The 22,808-nt window shown below is 41.2% G+C and overlaps 1 protein-coding gene across 2 annotated transcripts in view; it reads right to left on the reverse strand.

Moving 5' to 3' along the window:
- The window catches only part of LOC112218193 (voltage-dependent calcium channel subunit alpha-2/delta-4), a 71,465-nt gene extending 63,395 nt beyond the window's left edge, over positions 1-8,070 (reverse strand). For both annotated transcript variants that reach the window (XM_024378791.2, XM_024378790.2), the window contains exons 1-2: positions 6,904-8,070; positions 1,219-1,300 (exon numbers count right to left, since the gene is read on the reverse strand). In XM_024378791.2, coding sequence (XP_024234559.2) covers positions 1,219-1,300; positions 6,904-7,427 — 606 coding nt within the window. In that variant the 5' untranslated portion in view covers positions 7,428-8,070. The remainder of the gene's footprint in view (positions 1-1,218; positions 1,301-6,903) is intronic.
- Positions 8,071-22,808: the final 14,738 nt, after the last annotated feature.

The following is a 22,808-nucleotide window of genomic DNA, read 5'->3' on the forward strand; positions in this document are numbered from 1 at the left end:
AGCTGTGTCTTTGTCTGCTGCCCTGGGCCACTAGCTGTGTCTTTGTCTGCTGCCCTGGGCCACTAGCTGTGTCTTTGTCTGCTGCCCTGGGCCACTAGCTGTGTCTTTGTCTGCTGCCCTGGGCCACTAGCTGTGTCTTTGTCTGCTGCCCTGGGCCACTAGCTGTGTCTTTGTCTGCTGCCCTGGGCCACTAGCTGTGTCTTTGTCTGCTGCCCTGGGCCACTAGCTGTGTCTTTGTCTGCTGCCCTGGGCCACTAGCTGTGCCAAGTATCTCCCTTCCCTTGACTCCACTCCAGTCCACTCTACAAAAAAAGGAGGGTTCCTCAAGGGTTCTTTGGGAAGGGTGATGGTTTTATGTGGAACCATACCATACCTTTGATGGTTCTTTGTAGTTCAAGAAAGCATTCTTTCCTCTTTTAGTGATAATTAAAATGTAGGGACAGCAGCTCATTCGAATATTTTGGGGAATGGTTTGGGCACAACTTTTTTGGTTCAACGGTGAGTGAGAGTGTCATTACAGTTTATGTAATCTGTGGTGTTGTGCAATTGCATGGTGTGTATGACTACGACCAGTGATCTTATGAAAGATGTATGCCCTTGTGTCTATTGAAAACAGTTGACTAAGTCTGTAGTTCTCAATTCTCTCCTCAGGGACCCCCAGCTGTGCCAGAGCTAGCACACCTGATTCAACTTGTTAATAAACACAATGAATCCACTGGCATTTTAAGAATATAATATGGTTACTAATCCAGACTAACTTTTGAGATTGAAAAATGTTCTTTATAGAACCATTATCCATAAAGGTTCTATAAGGTTCTATAAAGAACCATGTATAAATAACCTTTTTGGGTGCTACATAGAACCTTTTATTAATGGTTCTTTATATAACCTTAGGACAAGGTTCTTTATAGCACCATACAGGTTCCATTTGGAACCTTCAGAAAAACAACCTTCTGCTATGGTTACCAACCAAATAAGCCTTATTTGGAACTATATCATTGAGAACCATTTGTTTTTAGTGTGTGGCGTTACAAGAGAATATGGTGCTCCACATGAGACATGTGATGAGACAAGGAAAGTATGGGGAAGATGGTGATCAGTGGGTTGAAATGGCAGAGAATATGTGTGGTAAGTGGAGCTGTTTCTGTCCTATGGTTGATGTTAATTCGGTCGCATTCTCGTTTAGGGATGAAACCCCAAATAAAACCCATATTTTACCTTTTGCAGAATGTTAGCTCCCGAATATCTTGTGGTAGCCTCGCGTAGTTGCACTGAAAGGACATTTGCCCAATCTTGGACCCTGAGAGAGAGAGTTAGAGAGAGAGATAGAGAGAGAGAGAGGTGATGGATAGTGAGGGATGATAGATAATCTATCATCCTGTCCATGACAGAATATAATCATCAAGATGTTGGCCTTGCTGTCTACATGACACTCAAAACCCAGACTGGACCCATGTGCCAAAAAAGGCCATGAACAACTGTAATGCCAAATTTGTTTAATCTGTCCATGGTTGATGTAGGTGCCCCTCAAGCACATGATTGGATTTTAAGCATAGCCGCGGGATACTGAGAAATATGTTTTGCCCCCGCTACAGACGGCTACATCGGTCTGCTAATAGTAGTAAAGTAAAGGCCCAGTGCACTACTTCTGATTTATTCATTTTCTATTCAGATTTTTCAGGGGATGCTGCAGCACCCTAAGCACCCCTACTTCCCGCAGCTATGATTTTAAGGCACCTATAGAACTCTCTCTTTATATGTCAACAGACAGACTACCAATGTGGTGTTGTATGGAAATCAAATGGAATGAGGCGTAATGCTATTTGTTTGCTCCTCCCGACCTCATTAAAAAGAATGCCGCCAAGGGAGATGCCTGCCGTTTTACGATGCTGTAACCAATTGTGCTATTGTGTATGTTTTGTCGTGTTATTTGTAACTTGTTTTGTACATAATGTTTCTGCCACCATGTCTTATGACCGAAAAGAGCTTCTAGATATCAGGACAGTGATTACTCACCGCGTACTGGACTAGTACTTTTTCTTCAACGATTCGGACAGGAAGGATTTACTTCAGACGCCCGACAAGGCCCTCATCCCCGTCATTCGCAGGAGAAAGAGACAGAGGTATCGGGGACGACGGTCCGGATGCCTTGGAAGAATCCGATGCCGAGAGAGTAATCTACCTTTACCGTCAGTCCTATTAGCCAACGCACAATCAATCGATAATGAAATAGACGAACTACAATCACGTATATCCTACCAACGGGACATTATAAACTGTAACATCTTATGTTTCACTGAGTCGTGGCTGAACGGTGACATGAATAACATACAGCTGGCAGGTTTGAAGCTTTTCGTCAGGATAGAACAACGGCCTCTGGTAAGACAAGGGGTGGCTGTCTATATATGTTTGTAAAGAACAGCTGGTGCACGAAATCTAAAAAAGTCTCAAGGTTTTCTCACCTGAGGTAGAGTATCTCAAGATAAGCTGTAGAACACACTATTTGCCAAGAGAGTTTTCAGATGTATTTTTGGTAGCTGTCTATATACCACCACAAACCGATGATGGCACTAAGCTCGAACTCAATGAGCTGTATACGCCCATAAGCAAACAGGAAAATACTCATCCAGAGGTGGCGCTCCTAGTGGCCGGGGACTTTAATGCAGGGAATCTCAAATCCGTTTTACCTAATTTCTACCAGCATGTTAAATGTGCAACTAGAGGGAAAAAACTCTAGACCACCTTCACTCCACACACAGAGATGCGTACAAAGCTCTCCCTCGCCCTCCATTTGGCAAATCTGACCATAATTCTATCCCCCCTGCTTACAAGCAAAAACTAAAGCAGGAAGCACCAGTGACTCGGTCAGTAAGAAATTGGTCAGACGAAGCAGATGCTAAGCTACAGGACTGTTTTGCTAGCACAGACTGGAATATGTCCTGTGATTCTTCCGATGGCATTGAGGAGTACACCACATCAGTCTCTGGCTTTATCAATAAGTGCATGGAGGACATCGTCCCCACAGTGACTGAACGTACATACCCCAACCAGAAGCCATGGATTACAGGCAACATCCACACTGAGCTAAAGGGTAGAGCTGCTGCTTTCAAGGAGCGGGACTCTAACCCGGAAGCTTATAAGAAATCCTGCTATGCCCTCCGACGAATAATCTAACAGGAAAAGTGTCAATACAGGACTAATATTGAATTGTACAAAACCGGCTCCGATGCTCGTCGTATGTGGCAGGGCTTGCAAACTATTACAGACTACAAAGACAATCACAGCCGCGAGCTGCCCAGTGACACGATCCTATCATACAAGCTAAATTACTTCTATGCTCGCTTCGAGGCAAGTAACACTGAAGTATACATGAGAGCATCAGCTGTTCTGGATGACTGTGTGATCACGTTCTCCGTAGCCGATGTGAGTAAGACTTTTTAAACAGGTCAACATTCACAAGACCGCGGGGCCAGACGGATTACAAGGGCGTGTACTCCGAGCATGGCTTGACCAACTGGCAAGTGTAATCATTGACATTTTCAACCTGTCCCTGACTGAGTCTGTCATACCAACATGTTTCAAGCAGAACACCATAGTCCCTTTGCCCAAGAACACTAAGGTAACCTGCCAAAATTACTACCAACCCATAGCACTCACGTCTGTAGCCATGAAGTGCTTTGAAAGGTTGGTCATGGCTCACATCAATACCATTATCCCAGAAACCCTAGAGCCACTGCAATTTGCATACCACTCCAACAGATCTACAGATGATGCAATCTCTATTGCACTCAACACTTCCATTTCCCACCTGGACAAAAGGAACACCTATGTGTGAATGCTATTCATTGGCTCAGCGTTCAACACCATATTGCCCTCAACTCTCAACACTAAGCTAAGAACCCTGGGACTAAACACCTCCCTCTGCAACTGGATCCTGGACTTCCTGATGGGCCGCCCCCAGGTGGTAAGGGTAGGTAACAATGCATCCGCCAACTGTTTGTTTGGTAAGTTAGTCTAGTGGCCAGCTAGGCCGAATTAGACCTTGATTAGACCCCATTGATTTTCTAGTCAGTCTCACTCAGATATCATATTAAAATATCATATTAAAATGTGACGAATTGCACAGATTTAACACGAAAACTAAAAATGTGCATGAAATTTAGTTTGAAAAATCTTCTCTCTGCCTCATGGCAAAATGTGTAGAACTGCACAAAAGGAACTCTAAAACTGTGGCCCCTCATGATGAGTTCCGGTTTCTTGTGACACCCACCCCCATCAAAGTTGCCCATCCCTGATTTAGTGTGGGATTGTGTTTAAAAAAATGTAAGAGCTTAGGAACTCAATTGGTGAAGTCCATAGGATCGAAAATGGATGAATGCAACAAACATGTCTCTGTCACTATCAAATATAGTCATGCGTGGTAGCTCTACAATTTACTCGAAAGGCAATGCACTCTGGGAAATAGTGTCTATTTGGGTCCACAGACTCCACACTTTTGGTGTTGATTTAACACGGTTAATTATTTATTTTATTACACTTCAGAATTTGCTGTGTAAGCATCCAACTTTCTGTTTGCATTGTTTACAATTGGCTTTTGAATTACAGTTTTTTCAAGTATCATAAAATAAATGTTCAGTGTCATGTTGAAGAGCCATACAGTAGTTGAGCGTCACAACTTATTTATACCTATCTGTACAAAATATCATTGGTTAATTGGTTTCACTTGATTATATACACCTGGGTTCATGGACATTGAGGAGAATGGACATTTACCGAATGTTCAGATAGAAATGTATTGTGTAGATCAAATATGGCTGTCAGCTAGATTGGAATAGTATATGAGATTGTGTGTGCTCTATTCATTATATTTCTATCATCAACATGCAGTTCCAGATACAGCCCTGCCATTCATTGAAGTAACTTCCTGTGATCTGTACTAAAATATTTTGAAAAAGTTTTAGCTTTCTCAGATTGGTATTAATATAGTTTTGAAAAGTAGTCACTTTCTGAGATCTGTTTTCAAATAGTTGGAGTCACCCTCCAAAGTAACTGTTTGGTTCCCCCGGGAAAAATAGTTACTTTCCGCAAAGCACAGTTAAAACTACCGTTCAAATCAAATCAAATCCAGGTCTGCAGTGATAACACCTTGGATCAGACTACCACAGTCCCGCTGAGGCTTCAGGCAGTGATGGACCCAGTGTGGTACAAGTTAACATGCAGGTCTGCTCACAGGAGGTTCCTCTGACAACACACTCCGGTCTGCATGACCATCTGTCTACCAATGTGGTGTGATACCCCTGCCTATTGGCCCGGCCCAAATGGGTGAGGGCAGAGTCCTGCAAAATAACAGTGGTCAACCGATCATACGACTGGCACTTTGGACCACTTCCTGCACAAACAGCCACTGGCAGTGACTGAACTGACCACTGCTTACTGGGAATTGGCAGCCTATGGGAGAAATGCTTCTTGGTAAAAAGCTAACTTGGTTGGCAAAACCAGTTGCAAGGATGTCATTATGGAGTCTTTCGTTTCATCATGGTCAGATTTATTACTAGTTTCAAAAGCAAGACAATGACGTCCTATGCCAAATGTTGCCTGTTAGTGGGTCAAGTATATTTTATCTATAACACACTGGCTTAAAAACCAGTGGAACTGCCAGCAATAAGCTGTTGGCAACTTTGAAGTGCGAGACAGCTTTGGGTCAATCAATATGATATTCGGCCTGACTCAAGGATTTAAATGTATGTAAGCTCAGGAGAATATCCCGTTTGTCCAACGCCAGCCCTGTATTAGCCTACAAAATCTAATCTACAGAAACACAGACAAGCACAGAACAGCCAGCACTCCCCATTGTGCCTTGGGGAAACTGCAATGCATTTTATCACAAAGACAAGGCTCGCCTTGTCCCACATGGGATGAAGCAAAATGTAATGTAGTAAACCACGTGACAAACATTCCGTCACATCAGCACACTGAGTGACCCGATGACGATGTTTGTTCTCTTCCAGCAAAAGTAAAATGGTGGCTGAATTCCCACAAGTTGAGAAAATCTGGATTCTGAAAGCAAGGGGGGGGGGGATCCTGGCTTTGACGCCGGATGATGAATCACATCACATCAAATCATGTTGTGGAACTGGCCTGGCTGACCGCTGGCACTGTCCCCTAATATGGTGGGATGAGAGATGAATGTGAACACAGGGCCAGACGGGCTGACAAGCAGAGTGCAGAGTGTGGGACTCGAGCGTGATTAATCTCCCTTGCTCATGGGACCTTTTTAGGTGCTGTGATTTTGGTGACAGTTGGATGGGGTTCAATTATAGCGGAGGGAGTGAAGCGGAGGCAGAGGAGAAAGGAATCAGGGTCAATGTGTAATCAGGCCTTGAAACAAACCGAACAGCAGCTAACTGCAGATAAACAACAATAACCAGCCAGTCAGTCAGACAGACCGTATTGGAATAGAGGTTCAACCTAGAAATCCTCCTCCTTATATGCCTTTTAGCAGACACTTTTGTCCCCCTACTATAAATGGCTGGATTCGGCTGGTCAGAAAATGTGCTTCCTCAAAAATGTTCCAAGTGCAACGATTACATTTGTTAGAAGGGTACTGTAAAAGTCAATCTCAGGGTGACAAGCTGCTGATAAAACTGTGGAGACTCATCAACATCAAAGGCCAACTGGAGGATTGCTACATATCACACAGTGCTGGACCAACAGGGAATTATATATTTGAGATAGTACAGTAAGAATACCACTGCACCAAGTGATAGATTTAGCCCCCTTGTGCCTCCACATCTGAGGTGTAGCTGACACACAAAGCCTCAGTAGCCTGTATGAATAGAAACTTTAAAGGAGAGACTGTTGGAGGTGAGCAGTACTACATGATAGCACTAAGGGGCTACTCACGTCTCAGGTGGTATCTTCATCTGAGCGTGAGCAGTGAAGCAGAACCAGCTGAAACACAGGATCCACAGGCCCAGCCTCAGCCCCGCTGGAGTCCCTCTGGGTCCCAGCCTGTTCGTTACTCCACCTGGCTCGGCCCTGGGTCCTAGTCCCATCCCGTAAGGGTCCACTGTGTCAGCCCTGGGTCCTAGTTTCATCCTTCCTGGGTCCACTGTGTCAGCCTTGGGTCCTAGTCCCATCCTGCCTGGGCCCACTGTGTCAGCCCTGGGTCCTAGTCCCATCCTGCCTGGGCCCACTGTGTTAGCCCTGGGTCCTAGTCCCATCCTGCCTGGACCCACTGTGTCAGCCCTGGGTCCTAGTCCCATCCTGCCTGGGCCCACTGTGTTAGCCCTGGGTCCTAGTCCCATCCTGCCTGGGCCCACTGTGTCAGCCCTGGGTCCTAGTCCCATCCTGCCTGGGCCCACTGTGTCAGCCCTGGGTAGTAGTCCCATCCTGTAAGGGTCCACTGTGTCGCCTGAGGAAGACATCTGTACCGGTGGTATCTATGGCTCCTCTCCAATGTCTCAGTCAGCACACAAAAAAACAACGACAACACACCTCAGGATCAGCAAGCCTCAGGAAAGTGTCGAGGAACATCCCAATGAGTCTGTGGGGGAAAGTGTTCTCATGTCGGCTAAAGGAAGTGGAAGCCCCAAGACGTCATTTTTGACTGTGTTGAATATGTGAACCGGAATACTGTCCTCCTCTGAGTCCGTAAATACCCGCAGTCGGGATTCTGTCATCCCCCAAGTCTTTCTCGTTATCTTCTCATTCTCTCAAAACCACAGGCCAACCTCTCCTTTTTCCAATCCTAAAGCACTACAGCATTCTCCTGTTGGTGTTAGAAGTGTTGCCTTCTAGTGTTAGAAGTTGAGAAGCTCAAAACACTCCAACATGACACAATGAAGAGGCACTGTTTAGATCACTGTGACCAGTCGATCAACCATGAAGACGACACTCTAAGAGGTATTCATCAAAAGTTGCATGGTGGTCATTCACAAGATCTAGATACTGTAGTTCCTCTCTGCATCCTGGCGGTGAAGGATCCTTTCCTGGTCTCTGGAATACCAGAGCAGATGAACAGGTTATGCACAGACCAGACAGACGTGCCGTCACACTGACAACGACGAGATGAAAATAACCCACAGAAAAATGATGGGAGGGAGGCTTGCAGCAGCCATTGATTTGTCGGCATTCCGACGCTGCCTACTCTGTCATCAAATTTAGGGCGTAACCTAGTTGGATTAAAACTCCCCACCCCAACCGAGATGGGGATAGGAGAGTGAGAGGAAGGGAGGGGTGGATGGAGGGAAAGTAGAGAGGAGGAGGGAGGGAGCGAGGGGGGATCGAAGCGGAGGATTGGATGAGGGGTTTGTTTTATCTAAGAGGATTATAGTGATTTCTGGAGACAGGCTCTTGTCCATCCAATCAGTGGATGATAAATAAAAGCCCCAACGTTTTTTTAGCAAAGGCAGTGCTGGACTGGGATATCTAATGAAGCCTGATACTCCCCTCCAACATAAACACGCTTGCCAAGCCAAATCCCGCCCGGCCACTCTGGCAATGTGGCACTCTGGCACAGGAGCACCACTAAGCAGGAGGGAGCATTACCGAATGAACACACACACGGCACAAATGCACAGCATGCTCAGATACATACACGCACTCACACACACACACACACCTTTATGATTTTTTTTAAGCGCTTTGGTACTATTTTCACAAGTATGTGGTACATTTTCACAACTCTTAGTACAAAACGTCAAACAGCTCACACTTGTAACCCAGTCAGTCTTTCATTAAAAACCTTTCGATGTGCATTCATTTGGATTGTAAAAATCTCTCACCACAAACATTGATTCAAAATAATAGTTTGTGAAATGTAATGAGAACATTGGTTTAATCACCAAAACACAACATAATGATCTCTTCTAAATGTAGCCGTTTTGAATACCAGTTAGCCAATAACAAACAATGCAGAGATGTTTCAAATTGCCCTTAGAAGTGATAAAAGTCACATATGCTACAGTGCATTACAGTTCACATTAGGCAATACACAACAAAACTGACAGAAAACCTATCATTTACATAATATCTAATCAATGTGTAATAAAAGGTGTGATCAATGATGACAACCTCTACAATCATTCATGCAAAACAACCATGTTATTTTCAGATATGAACTCAGCAAAAATAGAAACGTCCTCTCACTGTCAACTGCATTTATTTTCAGCAAACTTAACATGTGTAAATATTTGTATGAACATAACAAGATTCAACAACTGAGACATATACTGAACAAGTTCCACAGACATGTGACTAACAGAAATGGAATCATGTGTCCCTGAACAAAGGGGGGTCAAAACCAAAAGTAACAGTCAGTATCTGGTGTGGCCACCATCTGGTGTGGCCACCAGCTGCATTAAGTACTGCAGTGCATCTCCTCCTCATGGACTGCACCAGATTTGCCAGTCCTTGCTGTGAGACGTTAAACCACTCTTCCTCCAAGGCACCTGCAAGTTCCCGGACATTTCTGGGGGGAATGGCCCTAGCCCTCACCCTCCGATCCAACAGGTCCCAGACGTGCTCAATGGGATTGAGATCCTGGCTCTTCGCTGGCCATGGCAGAGCACTGACATTGCTGTCTTGCAGGAAATCACGCACAGAACGAGCAGTATGGCTGGTGGCATTGTCATGCTGGAGGGTCATGTCAGGATGAGCTTGCAGGAAGGGTACCGCATGAGGGAGGAGGATGTCTTCCCTGTAACGCACAGAGTTGAGATTGCCTGCAAGGACAACAAGCTCAGTCCGATGATGCTGTGACACACCGCCCCAGACCATGACGGACCCTCAACCTCCAAATTGATCCAGCCTCTCTCAGACTATTGCGGACAGTCTGAGCACTGATGGGCAGTTGTTGTTGCCATCCTGTACCTGTCCCGCAGGTGTGATATTCGGATGTACTGATCCTGTGCAGGTGTTGTTACACGTGGTCTGCCACTGCGAGGTCGATCAGCTGTCCGCCCCGTCTCCCTGTAGCTCTGTCTTAGGTGCCTCACAGTACAGACATTGCAATTTATTGCCCTGGCCACATCTGCAGTTCTCATGCCTCCTTGGGCATCTTTCGTTTGGTGTTTTTCAAAGTCAGTAGAAAGGCTTTTTTAGTGTCCTAAGTTTTCACAACTGTGACCTTAATTGCCTACCGTCTGTAAGCTGTTAGTGTCTTATCGACTGCTCCACAGGAGCATGTTCATTAATTGTTCATGGTTCAATGAACAAGCATGGGAAACAGTGTTTAAACCCTTTACAATGAAGATCTGTGAAGTTATTTGGATTTTTTTGAATTATCTTTAAATGACAAGGTCCTGAAAAAGGGACATTTCTTTTTTTGCTGAGTTTAATTGTAATATAGGTGTACATTCTAAATTCAAATGTAAGAAATTAAATGAAACAAATTAAATTAAAATAAAACAATGCGTGGTTAATTTGCATCCAGCCCGTCTTGAGTATTTGACCTTAAATTCTCATCCACATCACAGTGAATGTCCTCATTCTTCATGCACCACGAGAAAAACCTTTTGGCACGCTCCTGGGAATGGCGACCATATACCTTCAACCTCCATGCTGAAAAAGACCCTCAATAAGGTTGAGGAGAGTATGGGGAAAGGTAGGGTCACTGTAGGGTCACGAATGGGCCCAAAACCATTCCTGGGCCACTTCTGAATGTTGGAACCTGACATTGTCCCATACAATGACATAGGTGACCCCTTCACCTTGACAGGCCAGCTCAATTTTATTGAGAGACACAATGAGGTGTGCAGCACTATAGGATCCAAGTAATTGCCTACATCCTACCACACCATCTTCAGAGATATCTGCGCACATTAAAATGTTTCCCGCACGTTGTTCAGGCAATTGGACGGTTGCCCGTTGGCCGATGAGGCTCCGCCCACTGGGTTTTGGCCAGGTTGATGCTTCATCAACAAAGACATACAAGTAATGGTTCACAGCAGCATCAAGCACCTTTTAAAAATGTATTTGATTAGCTATTTTTACAGTATAGTTTCAGTATGATATTGTGAAACAGCATATGCATTAACAGTAACAGTAACACAGTATATAGTGCTGTACCTGAACATACTCGGCCCGCAGTTGTTTCACCCAGTCGTTGTTTCTCAAAAGGCAAAAATGTTTCCTAAATACATGGTGTGTCTTTGAAAGGTGGGCGATTGTTGGTAAAAGCTGATGGATGCATGAAATTTAGAAGTTTATACTTTGCAAACATATAGTCGTGGCCAAAAGTTTTGAGAATGACACAAATATACATTTTTACAAAGTCTGCTGCCTCAGTTTATATGATGGCAATTTGCATATACTCCAGAATGTTATGAAGAGTGATCAGGTGAATTGCAATTAATTGCAAAGTCCTTCTTGCCATGCAAATGAACTGAATTCCCCCAAAAACATTTCCATTGCATTTCAGCCCTGCCACAAAAAGACCAGCTGACATCATGTCAGTGATTCTCTTGTTAACACAGGTGTGAGTGTTGATGAGGACAAGACAAGACGACAAGATCACTCTGTCATGCTGATTGAGTTTGAATAACAGACTGGAAGCTTCAGAAGGATTGTGGTACTTGGAATCATTGCTCTTCCTCTGTCAATCATTGCTACCTACAAGGAAACGTGTCGGCAACATTGCTTTGCACAAAATGGGCTTCACAGGCAATGATATTGCTGTCAGTAAGATTGCACCTAAATCAACCATTTATCGGATCATCAAGAACTTCAAGGAGAGCGGTTCAATTGTTGTGAAGAAGGCTTCAGGGCACCCAAGTCCAGCAAGCACCAGGACCGTCACCTAAAGTTGATTCAGCTGTGGGATCGGGGCACCACCAGTACAGAGCTTGCATAGGAATGGCAGCAGGCAGGTGTGAGTGCATCTGCACGCACAGTGAGGCGAAGACTTTTGGAGGATGGCCTGGTGTCAAGAAGGGCAGCAAAGAAGCCACTTCTCTCCAGGAAAAACATCAGGGACAGACTGATATTCTGCAAAAGGTACAGGGATTGGATTGCTGAGGACTGGGGTAAAGTAATTTTCTCTGATGAATCCCCTTTCAGATCATTTGGGGCATTCGGAAAAAAGCTTGTCCGGAGAAGACAAGGTGGGCACTACCATCAGTCCTGTGTCATGCCAACAGTAAAGCATCCTGAGACCATTCATGTGTGGGGTTGCTTCTCAGCCAAGGGAGTGGGCTTACTCACAATTCTGCCTAAGAACACAGCCATGAATAAAGAATGGTACCAACACATCCTCCGAGAGCAACTTCTCCCAACCATCCAGGAACAGTTTGGTGACGAACAATGCCTTTTCCAGCATAATGGAGCACCTTGCCATAAGGCAAAAGTGATAACTAAGTGGCTCAGGTAACAAAACATCGATATTTTGGGTCCATGGCCAGGAAACTCCCCAGATCTTAATCCCATTGGGAACTTGTGATCAATTCTCAAGAGGCGGGTGGACAAACAAAACCCCACAAATGCTGTCAAATTCCAAGCATTGATTATGCAAGAATGGGCTGCCATCAGTCAGGATGTGGCCCAGAAGTTAATTGACAGAATGCCAGGGTGGATTGCAGAGGTCTTAAAAAAGAAGGGTCAAAACTGCAAATATTGACTCTTTGCATCAACTTCATGTAATTGTCAATAAAAGCCTTTGACACTTATGAAATGCTTGTAATTATACTTCAGTATTCCATAGTAACATCTGACAAAAATATCTAAAGACACTGAAGCAGCAAACTTTGTGGAAATTAATATTTGAAATTATATATATTTGTGTCATTCTCACATTTTTTTGGCCACGATTGTACATTTTATTTCTGTAGTTCTCAAAATACATATATAGTAGACAAACCAGTTTAAAATCTATAGGTTTACCAAACGGTTAAGTCATTTAAACCATTAAACGCTGTTGGATTAAGTGATGGTCAAATGTCTTTAAACAAATGAGAAGAGAATATGAATATGAAAAGTATTCTGAGCATTGCATTGTGAAAGGCAATTACTTGATATGAAAGGTATTTCTAGACAGAACAGTGATTAGGTCAAAAAGTTACTGTGTGATTTTGTGTGATGTACTTAGTCAATTGAAAATGTGCTTAAAGTTGTGAGAGAAAAAAAATGTGTTTATGATGATCTGTTTTGAGTTTTACCACATACTTATGAAAATAGTACCAAAGCGATAAAAAAAAAAAAAATGTAATAGGATAATCTATTTGTACTTTTGTCTTGATACAACTTTGGAGAGTGCTGCAGTGAGGCTAAGTGATAAGGGATGTATCAGTGGGACATCAAGTAGGGGGTCTTTAAGACTAATCTCCTTTCAAAAAAAAAACTATTAGAAGAGCGCTAAGCTTCTACTCTCCTGGCCTATGGGATCTCATAGTATCTCATATTCAGACCATGACCTTCAGTAGGGCATAGGGTTTAGACTCCCATACGGTTTTTGAAATTGTTTTGCAGTCCACAAATGGAGCCTTTAGCAGCAACCAAAGATGGTAAATTGCTAAAATGATACGTTCAGCTCAACCCACATCAGTTGCCCAGGGTAGAGAATGAAGTCAAGACAATAGCTCCCTCTGCTGGCATGTGAGGAAACATGCAGGTGTATATCTCCGTGAAGGGATATGGAAACATTGCAGAATAATTCACCCCAGCAAGCAGTACTGTAACCTAGGATTCAAAAAGTGACACTCTCTGTTCTGAATGGTGTTCGTTCTGGGATGTTGAGACAGAGGGAAAATAATGGCTCCCACCCACCAATAAGACAAGAAAGAGCATATTACTCCAGTTAACTTTCTCTGAAGACTTATGTTTGTCCAGCGCATTTGGGAGTCGGGACATTTCTGCGTCCCTGTTGAGAGGTTAGGTTTAGTGACACACCTGTAGTAACTCACGGTGGCCTGGGTGTCAGGTTCGCCCCTGCAGCAACCAGAGCCGTGCTCTTGGCCCAATACACAGCGTGAAAGGATACATCACCCCCAGTTACATGGCATACACCCACACTGGAAAACTCCACAGTAAAACGTATGAATGTAAAAAGAAGCTTACCCTGAATCGTTGTGCGAACCATAATAACTGTTAAAACACTCCAATGTGAAAAGAAGCATACGAATTGCAACAGAGCCTGAGGAAATTATTCTGTGTCAATTAAAATGTACCTTAATTTAAAAAAAGTGTTGGGACAGCGGTCTTGAGCCATACAGGAGGACATAAAGGTGTGCCTCCTCTTATGAACACGTGATTTAATGTGAAGTTAATGGGATAACATGGGACAACATGTGAAGCAACATGGGACAACGTGTCAAGCAACATGTCATAACATAAAACTACACGTGACAATACAGTAGGTGAGCACATGTGAGAACATTATCTCGTGTGAACGTGACAAACAATGTGACACGGGGATGCACAATTTCAACATGTGCATGACACTACACATGGGACAACATTGGGGCAACAAAACCCAGGTGTCAAATGTCATTTAGAATATTTTACTTTGAAATGCAATAATTTACATTAATTACATTTTAGCAGTCATTAATTACATTTTAGTAGTCATTAATTACATTTTAGCAGTCATTAATTACATTTTAGTAGTCATTAATTACATTTTAGCAGTCATTAATTACATTTTAGTAGTCATTAATTACATTTTAGCAGTCATTAATTACATTTTAGTAGTCATTAATTACATTTTAGCAGTCATTAATTACATTTTAGTAGTCATTAATTACATTTTAGCAGTCATTAATTACATTTTAGTAGTCATTAATTACATTTTAGTAGTCATTAATTACATTTTAGCAGTCATTAATTACATTTTAGCAGTCATTAATTACATTTTAGCAGTCATTAATTACATTTTAGCAGTCATTAATTACATTTTAGCAGTCATTAATTACATTTTAGCAGTCATTAATTACATTTTAGCAGTCATTAATTACATTTTAGCAGTCATTAATTACATTTTAGTAGTCATTAATTACATTTTAGCAGTCATTAATTACATTTTAGTAGTCATTAATTACATTTTAGCAGTCATTAATTACATTTTAGTAGTCATTAATTACATTTTAGCAGTCATTAATTACATTTTAGTAGTCATTAATTACATTTTAGCAGTCATTAATTACATTTTAGTAGTCATTAATTACATTTTAGCAGTCATTAATTACATTTTAGCAGTCATTAATTACATTTTAGTAGTCATTAATTACATTTTAGCAGTCATTAATTACATTTTAGTAGTCATTAATTACATTTTAGTAGTCATTAATTACATTTTAGTAGTCATTAATTACATTTTAGTAGTCATTAATTACATTTTAGTAGTCATTAATTACATTTTAGTAGTCATTAATTACATTTTAGTAGTCATTAATTACATTTTAGTAGTCATTAATTACATTTTAGCAGTCATTAATTACATTTTAGTAGTCATTAATTACATTTTAGCAGTCATTAATTACATTTTAGCAGTCATTAATTACATTTTAGCAGTCATTAATTACATTTTAGTAGTCATTAATTACATTTTAGCAGTCATTAATTACATTTTAGTAGTCATTAATTACATTTTAGCAGTCATTAATTACATTTTAGCAGTCATTAATTACATTTTAGCAGTCATTAATTACATTTTAGCAGTCATTAATTACATTTTAGTAGTCATTAATTACATTTTAGCAGTCATTAATTACATTTTAGTAGTCATTAATTACATTTTAGCAGTCATTAATTACATTTTTAGCAGTCATTAATTACATTTTAGCAGTCATTAATTACATTTTAGCAGTCATTAATTACATTTTAGTAGTCAGTCATTAATTACATTTTAGCAGTCATTAATTACATTTTAGCAGTCATTAATTACATTTTAGCAGTCATTAATTACATTTTAGTAGTCATTAATTACATTTTAGCAGTCATTAATTACATTTTAGTAGTCATTAATTACATTTTAGTAGTCATTAATTACATTTTAGTAGTCATTAATTACATTTTAGCAGTCATTAATTACATTTTAGTAGTCATTAATTACATTTTAGCAGTCATTAATTACATTTTAGTAGTCATTAATTACATTTTAGCAGTCATTAATTACATTTTAGCAGTCATTAATTACATTTTAGTAGTAGTCATTAATTACATTTTAGCAGTCATTAATTACATTTTAGTAGTCATTAATTACATTTTAGCAGTCATTAATTACATTTTAGCAGTCATTAATTACATTTTAGTAGTCATTAATTACATTTTAGTAGTCATTAATTACATTTTAGTAGTCATTAATTACATTTTAGCAGTCATTAATTACATTTTAGCAGTCATTAATTACATTTTAGTAGTCATTAATTACATTTTAGCAGTCATTAATTACATTTTAGCAGTCATTAATTACATTTTAGCAGTCATTAATTACATTTTAGCAGTCATTAATTACATTTTAGCAGTCATTAATTACATTTTAGTAGTCATTAATTACATTTTAGCAGTCATTAATTACATTTTAGCAGTCATTAATTACATTTTAGTAGTCATTAATTACATTTTAGCAGTCATTAATTACATTTTAGCAGTCATTAATTACATTTTAGCAGTCATTAATTACATTTTAGTAGTCATTAATTAAATTTTAGCAGTCATTAATTACATTTTAGCAGTCATTAATTACATTTTAGCAGTCATTAATTACATTTTAGTAGTCATTAATTACATTTTAGCAGTCATTAATTACATTTTAGCAGTCCCCAAGCAGGTTTTGTCTAATTCCCAGTTTGTTACAGGTACATCCCCAAGGATGTTTTTAGGAGATCCTTACTGTGAATCAGCCTTAAACTGGGATTTGAACTCATAACTTGCTGGTTGCTATAGCAGCCTAAGATGTCCTGCTACGGTGCAGTTATACTTGAAGTAGAGTATACGTCAGTTCTTCGAGGATTTGAACTTGCAACCTCCCCTTTATGTTTCTTGGAACATGTATTATCACACTATCGAAAAATAATCATATGGTTAGGGTATACTACAGTGCTGTTTCCTGGGGTACAACAGGGTCAAAGGTACACTTCACAGGTACACACATGAACTCATATTGTACAGTTTGGTACCTTGTAGTTATAATGGGAGATTTCTTTACCCAATATTTGGAATATAAGGTACAATCATCACTGCGCTTTCATAGGTGGGTGCAATGTACAGGTGGGTTACATTTGGATATTTTGGGGTGTGGTCAGATATATGTGTATTTGTGCTAACCGTCAGTGGAAGTGTTTAAGTATTTCATGGTTATGCCGATGCAAGCAACCCACTTTGACACCCTCTGTTCTGAATGTGTCATTAATGAGCTGATCTGTGAAATTGTCAATTATTAACTAGAAACTATCTGTCTCTAATTTCTGTTAGTCACAGTAACTTACTTGCAAAATGTTGTCTGTAACCTACTGTGCCTTCACTGACTCTTCTGTTGACAACATGCACATCAGTTGCAGATTGGCATCATACTGTAACCAGCTGCGCTTATTTGAAGTGTGGCTTTCAGCTAGCTGTTTTTGGTCTTCCGTAAGCGGGAATGTCATCCTATTTAATGTGCTCTGTTCATAAACATTACGCTTGTCAGTTCTGTAGCATTTCTAAAGGCTGTCATAAGTGTAGGTTATTCCAAAGAGCCATACAATATTTAATTTTTAGCTAGTCTGCATATAATTATAACATTCACTTCCCTACCAGACCGTCAGGTCAGTTAGTGTGATGGATTATCTACAGTAAATTACTGTGAATTTTACAATAACCCACTTGTAACTCGTTGACACTAAGTTATTGAACTTTAAACGTTACCTTCTTGTTAGGTAGCTGCCATTAAGCTACTTAAAAATGCACAACAACATCTTAACAGTGCAGCTCACAAGTTCTTACAAAAACTGCAGCACTGACAATGTCAAAACAAGGGCTCAAACTTCCTCTACTGACAGTTGGCACAAAAACAACATATTTTAGACCATGCCCCCAAATATGCTAATGAGACCCCGTCAGCACATTGCCTCCACATACATTTCAATGTGCAGTAATGATAGTACCTAATGCTGCATTCGTAACCAAGTGGGAAGCGGGAATTTACCACCAACAACTGGGAAAAAGACTCTTGAACGGCCCTCCAACTGGTAATTACTAGTGGGAAACACGTCTATCATCCCTGAGCTCCAACTTCTCCCACATGCTGATCTCTGACATCAGCTACTAAGAAAATGACCTCGATTAGAGGATTTTCGGCAGTTAAATGTAACAACATAACATTATTTATAAAACAAATCTATTTATTTGGTTTTGAACTCTATACTTGGTTTACAAGCATGATAGCTGTACTCTTAGTGTATGATTGATGCAGCTTGTTGGTAATTAGCCAATTGGCATTTCCCAACAATTTCAAACCACATGAATGACTCCAACTGGTATTTACGACTTCACAACTGGTATATTCCCAACTCCCACATGGCTACGAACACAGTTTTATATTTAATATATTGGGTAAATAAACGTACCATTACATTAGATTATCCGCACATATACCATACCCTTCAAGGTACCGACCAGTTCCATATGAGTTCCTATGTGTACCTCTGAGTGTACCTTGACGTTTTTGTACACCGGGGAACAACACTATACCGTAATGGTACTCTTTTCTTTTTTTACTGTGTGCATATATGTTCATTATAACAAATAACCATCTGGTGGCACTGCTGACACATTAATGCACTCCAGACCAAAAGGTTGCAAGTTCAAATCCCAAGAGTGCTTATCCAAATTTAGGGGTAGATTCTAGCAGACATCTGCATAGGGGTTCTTTTGTACTTTTTGCATTAAGAGAAGTCCCTGTAGCCTTGTTTACAGGTTGAAACACTGGAATATGACATGTAATAAACACCACAATATGACTCATTGAAATCTTAATGATTTTTTAAATGTAACATTTATTTAACTTGGCAAGTCAGTTAAGAACAAATTCTTATTTTCAACGACAGCCTAGGAACAGTGGGTTAACTACCTGTTCAGGGGCAGAACGACAGATTAGTACCTTGTCAGCTCGGGGATTTGAACTTGCAACCTTCCGGTTACTAGTCCAACACTCTAACCACTGGTGATTTTCTATTCGAGTGTCATTATTTCTATACAGCCTACACTGTCTCATTCTGAACTTCTAACACGAGTAGGATGGTGTGGCTTCATGACAATAACCACACAGCCGCTCACCGATTTGACAGCGCTAACACAGTTACACCTCCGACGCTGCCAAAACACCACCTATGTGGATGTCGGCTAGCATGTGCTAACGCTTGATCTGATTGAATCTAGGCCTTACTGGCAAGTATCCATGAGCATTGCTGCTTTTTAGTTGGTTTTGCCAGATAATCACACAATTATTGACTTCATTCCAGGCAACTTTTAGCAAAGTGCAGAAATGTATTCTTGCCAATAAATCTGTGGGTGATCTCTATCAGGGCCACAGACCTGGTGGCGAAGCAGGCAACTCAGGTTACTGCCTTTTCAGAGGTTGCGAGTTAAAATCCCAGGTGTGGCTATGTCCAAAGTGTGGTTATGTCCAAAGTGTGGCTATGTCCAAAGTGTGGTTATGTCCAAAGTGTGGTTATGTCCAAAGTGTGGTTATGTCCAAAGTGTGGTTATGTCCAAAGTGTGGCTATGTCCAAAGTGTGGTTATGTCCAAAGTGTGGTTATGTCCAAAGTGTGGCTATGTCCAAAGTGTGGTTATGTCCAAAGTGTGGTTATGTCCAAAGTGTGGTTATGTCCAAAGTGTGGTTATGTCCAAAGTGTGGTTATGTCCAAAGTGTGGTTATGTCCAAAGTGTGGCTATGTCCAAAGTGTGGCTATGTCCAAAGTGTGGTTATGTCCAAAGTGTGGTTATGTCCAAAGTGTGGCTATGTCCAAAGTGTGGTTATGTCCAAAGTGTGGTTATGTCCAAAGTGTGGTTATGTCCAAAGTGTGGTTATGTCCAAAGTGTGGCTATGTCCAAAGTGTGGTTATGTCCAAAGTGTGGTTATGTCCAAAGTGTGGCTATGTCCAAAGTGTGGTTATGTCCAAAGTGTGGTTATGTCCAAAGTGTGGTTATGTCCAAAGTGTGGCTATGTCCAAAGTGTGGTTATGTCCAAAGTGTGGTTATGTCCAAAGTGTGGTTATGTCAAAGTGTGGTTATGTCCAAAGTGTGGTTATGTCCAAAGTGTGGTTATGTCCAAAGTGTGGCTATGTCCAAAGTGTGGTTATGTCCAAAGTGTGGCTATGTCCAAAGTGTGGTTATGTCCAAAGTGTGGTTATGTCCAAAGTGTGGCTATGTCCAAAGTGTGGCTATGTCCAAAGTGTGGCTATGTCCAAAGTGTGGTTATGTCCAAAGTGTGGCTATGTCCAAAGTGTGGCTATGTCCAAAGTGTGGCTATGTCCAAAGTGTGGTTATGTCATTTCACATGTGAAATCATGTTTTTGGAACACTTCACGTGTCATTTCACATGTGAAAACGTGTTTTTGGAACACTTCACGTGTCATTTCACATGTGAAAACGTGTTTTTGGAACACTTCACATGTGATTACATGTTTTCAAATGCAATTCCAAGTGTTATTGCTGTTCAGCAAAGAAATATCCCTACTGGGATTTGAACTCACATTTTGATATTTTTGATGCACCACAGTCTGAAGCATTCCCCTAAACATTCAGTACATAATACGTCTCTGCACTTAGCAAAAGAGTGCCTGCCCTGCCCTGCCCTGCCCTGCCCTGCCCTGCCCCCTGCCCCCTGCCCTGCCCTGCCCTGCCCCCTGCACTGCCCTGCCCTGCACTGCCCTGCCCTGCCCTGCCCTGCCCTGCCCTGCCCTGCCCTGCCCTGCCCTGCCCTGCCCTGAACTGCACTGCCCTGCAATGCACTGCCCTGCCCTGCACTGCACTGCCCTGCCCTGCCCTGCCCTGCCATGCACTGCACTGCCCTGCCCTGCACTGCACTGCACTGCCCTGCCCTGCCCTGCACTGCCCTGCCCTGCCCTGCAATGCACTGCCCTGCAATGCACTGCCCTGCCCTGCACTGCCCTGCACTGCCCTGCCCTGCCCTGCCCTGCAATGCACTGCCCTGCCCTGCAATGCACTGCCCTGCAATGCACTGCCCTGCCCTGCAATGCACTGCCCTGCCCTGCCCTGCACTGCACTGCACAGCACAGCTATTTTAGTTATCAATTATTCTGACTATTCTCTCATCATTGTTTGCATGTACTTATTTCAGCAATTTAGGGTTTTCTCTGTAGTTGTTTAATGTTGGTGGGGCATATTATTATGTTTTAATGTTACTCCTGAATCTTGATGATACATGTAATTGTTTTTCTTGAGTGTATTTGTAACAAAGCTGAGGTTTACTTTAAAGACTAAGTGTAGGAATACAGGTGAAATCAGTTACTAACGTGGACATAGTGGAATAGTGGGAAGATCGGAGGTTTTGAGTTCAAATACCTCGGTAAAAACATGTTGAGTAATAGTTACTGTAAACTAAACATACTAAATATTTGTATGTTGAAAACACTGTATGTTGAAAGCACTGTTTGTATAATAACAACTCATTATTGTTTAAAGGGCATCACCTGTGAAAATTTGAATCCACATTTGAAAGGTTATGTGAAATATGAACCTTCATGTGAAGTACCATCACAGGTGAAGTGTTCCTAAAACACATAATGTCACATGCGAAATACATTTTCCACATGTTAAATCATGTAGTTTCTTTCCCATAAGGGTAAACACTAATTATATCGCAGAAAAAACTGGCTTATATCCTGTACACTGTTCTGGCTCAGAAAAGGCTTATGCACTACTTACTAATGTCTTGCCCAACTCAACTACCCATCCCTAGCACACTGATGGTGCACTCTGCAAAAACACAGACCGTGGGGTCAAACGTGAGGAGGCGACGTCACTTATGCCATGTTCACTTGCCAGTTGGAACTCTGACGTTTATGACTTGCTAATTGGTTGAACGCGGCACATGTATAACTGCAACTAGTTAGCAAGTCTGACATTTCTGAATTTCCTAGTTCCGTCCAGCACGTGAATGCGGCATTACGTAACAACTGCAGGGTGGTTCCACCAATTAGGTGCATTCTGCGTAGTGTACAGTACCTTGGTGAATTTTTGTTTTCTGTCATAGAGAGCACATGTTCAACTTAATAGAAAACATGTTTTCCCATTTCAAAAATACTATAGTAAGTGCCTATTAAGAGAAAAATAGAGCAACAGTTTTGACGGTAACAGGGTTGACTACTTCATCTTAAATCTTAAATCATTTATATTGTTGAAACATTTCTAGCCTGTTTATTCTATGGGTAACAGGGTTGACGTGTTGTTTTCGAACCACTCAGTTTTACACCACAAAACACCAGACAATGGCCAAAAAGAGTAGAACCAGCTCACCTGCTTTTACACTATGATTTGACTGTTATGATAACTATTAGATGTTCAATATTTCGTTAGATTGTTTAATTAAAGGAGTAGTTTCACCAGTTCAGTTCACATAACAGGGTTGACCTAAAAAATGAGAGACAGCTTTAGGTTTATTAAATATATATAATCACATTTTTTTTAACCTTTTTAACTAGGCAAGTCAGTTAAGAACAAGTTCTTATTTTAAATGACGGCCTAGGAACAGTGGGTTAACTGGTCTAGGAACAGTGGGTTAACTGGTCTAGGAACAGTGGGTTAACTGGTCTAGGAACAGTGGGTTAACTGGTCTAGGAACAGTGGGTTAACTGGTCTAGGAACAGTGGGT

The sequence above is a fragment of the Oncorhynchus tshawytscha genome, linkage group LG19 (assembly GCF_018296145.1).
Source record: "Oncorhynchus tshawytscha isolate Ot180627B linkage group LG19, Otsh_v2.0, whole genome shotgun sequence".
In the NCBI taxonomy this organism is placed as follows: domain Eukaryota; kingdom Metazoa; phylum Chordata; class Actinopteri; order Salmoniformes; family Salmonidae; genus Oncorhynchus; species Oncorhynchus tshawytscha.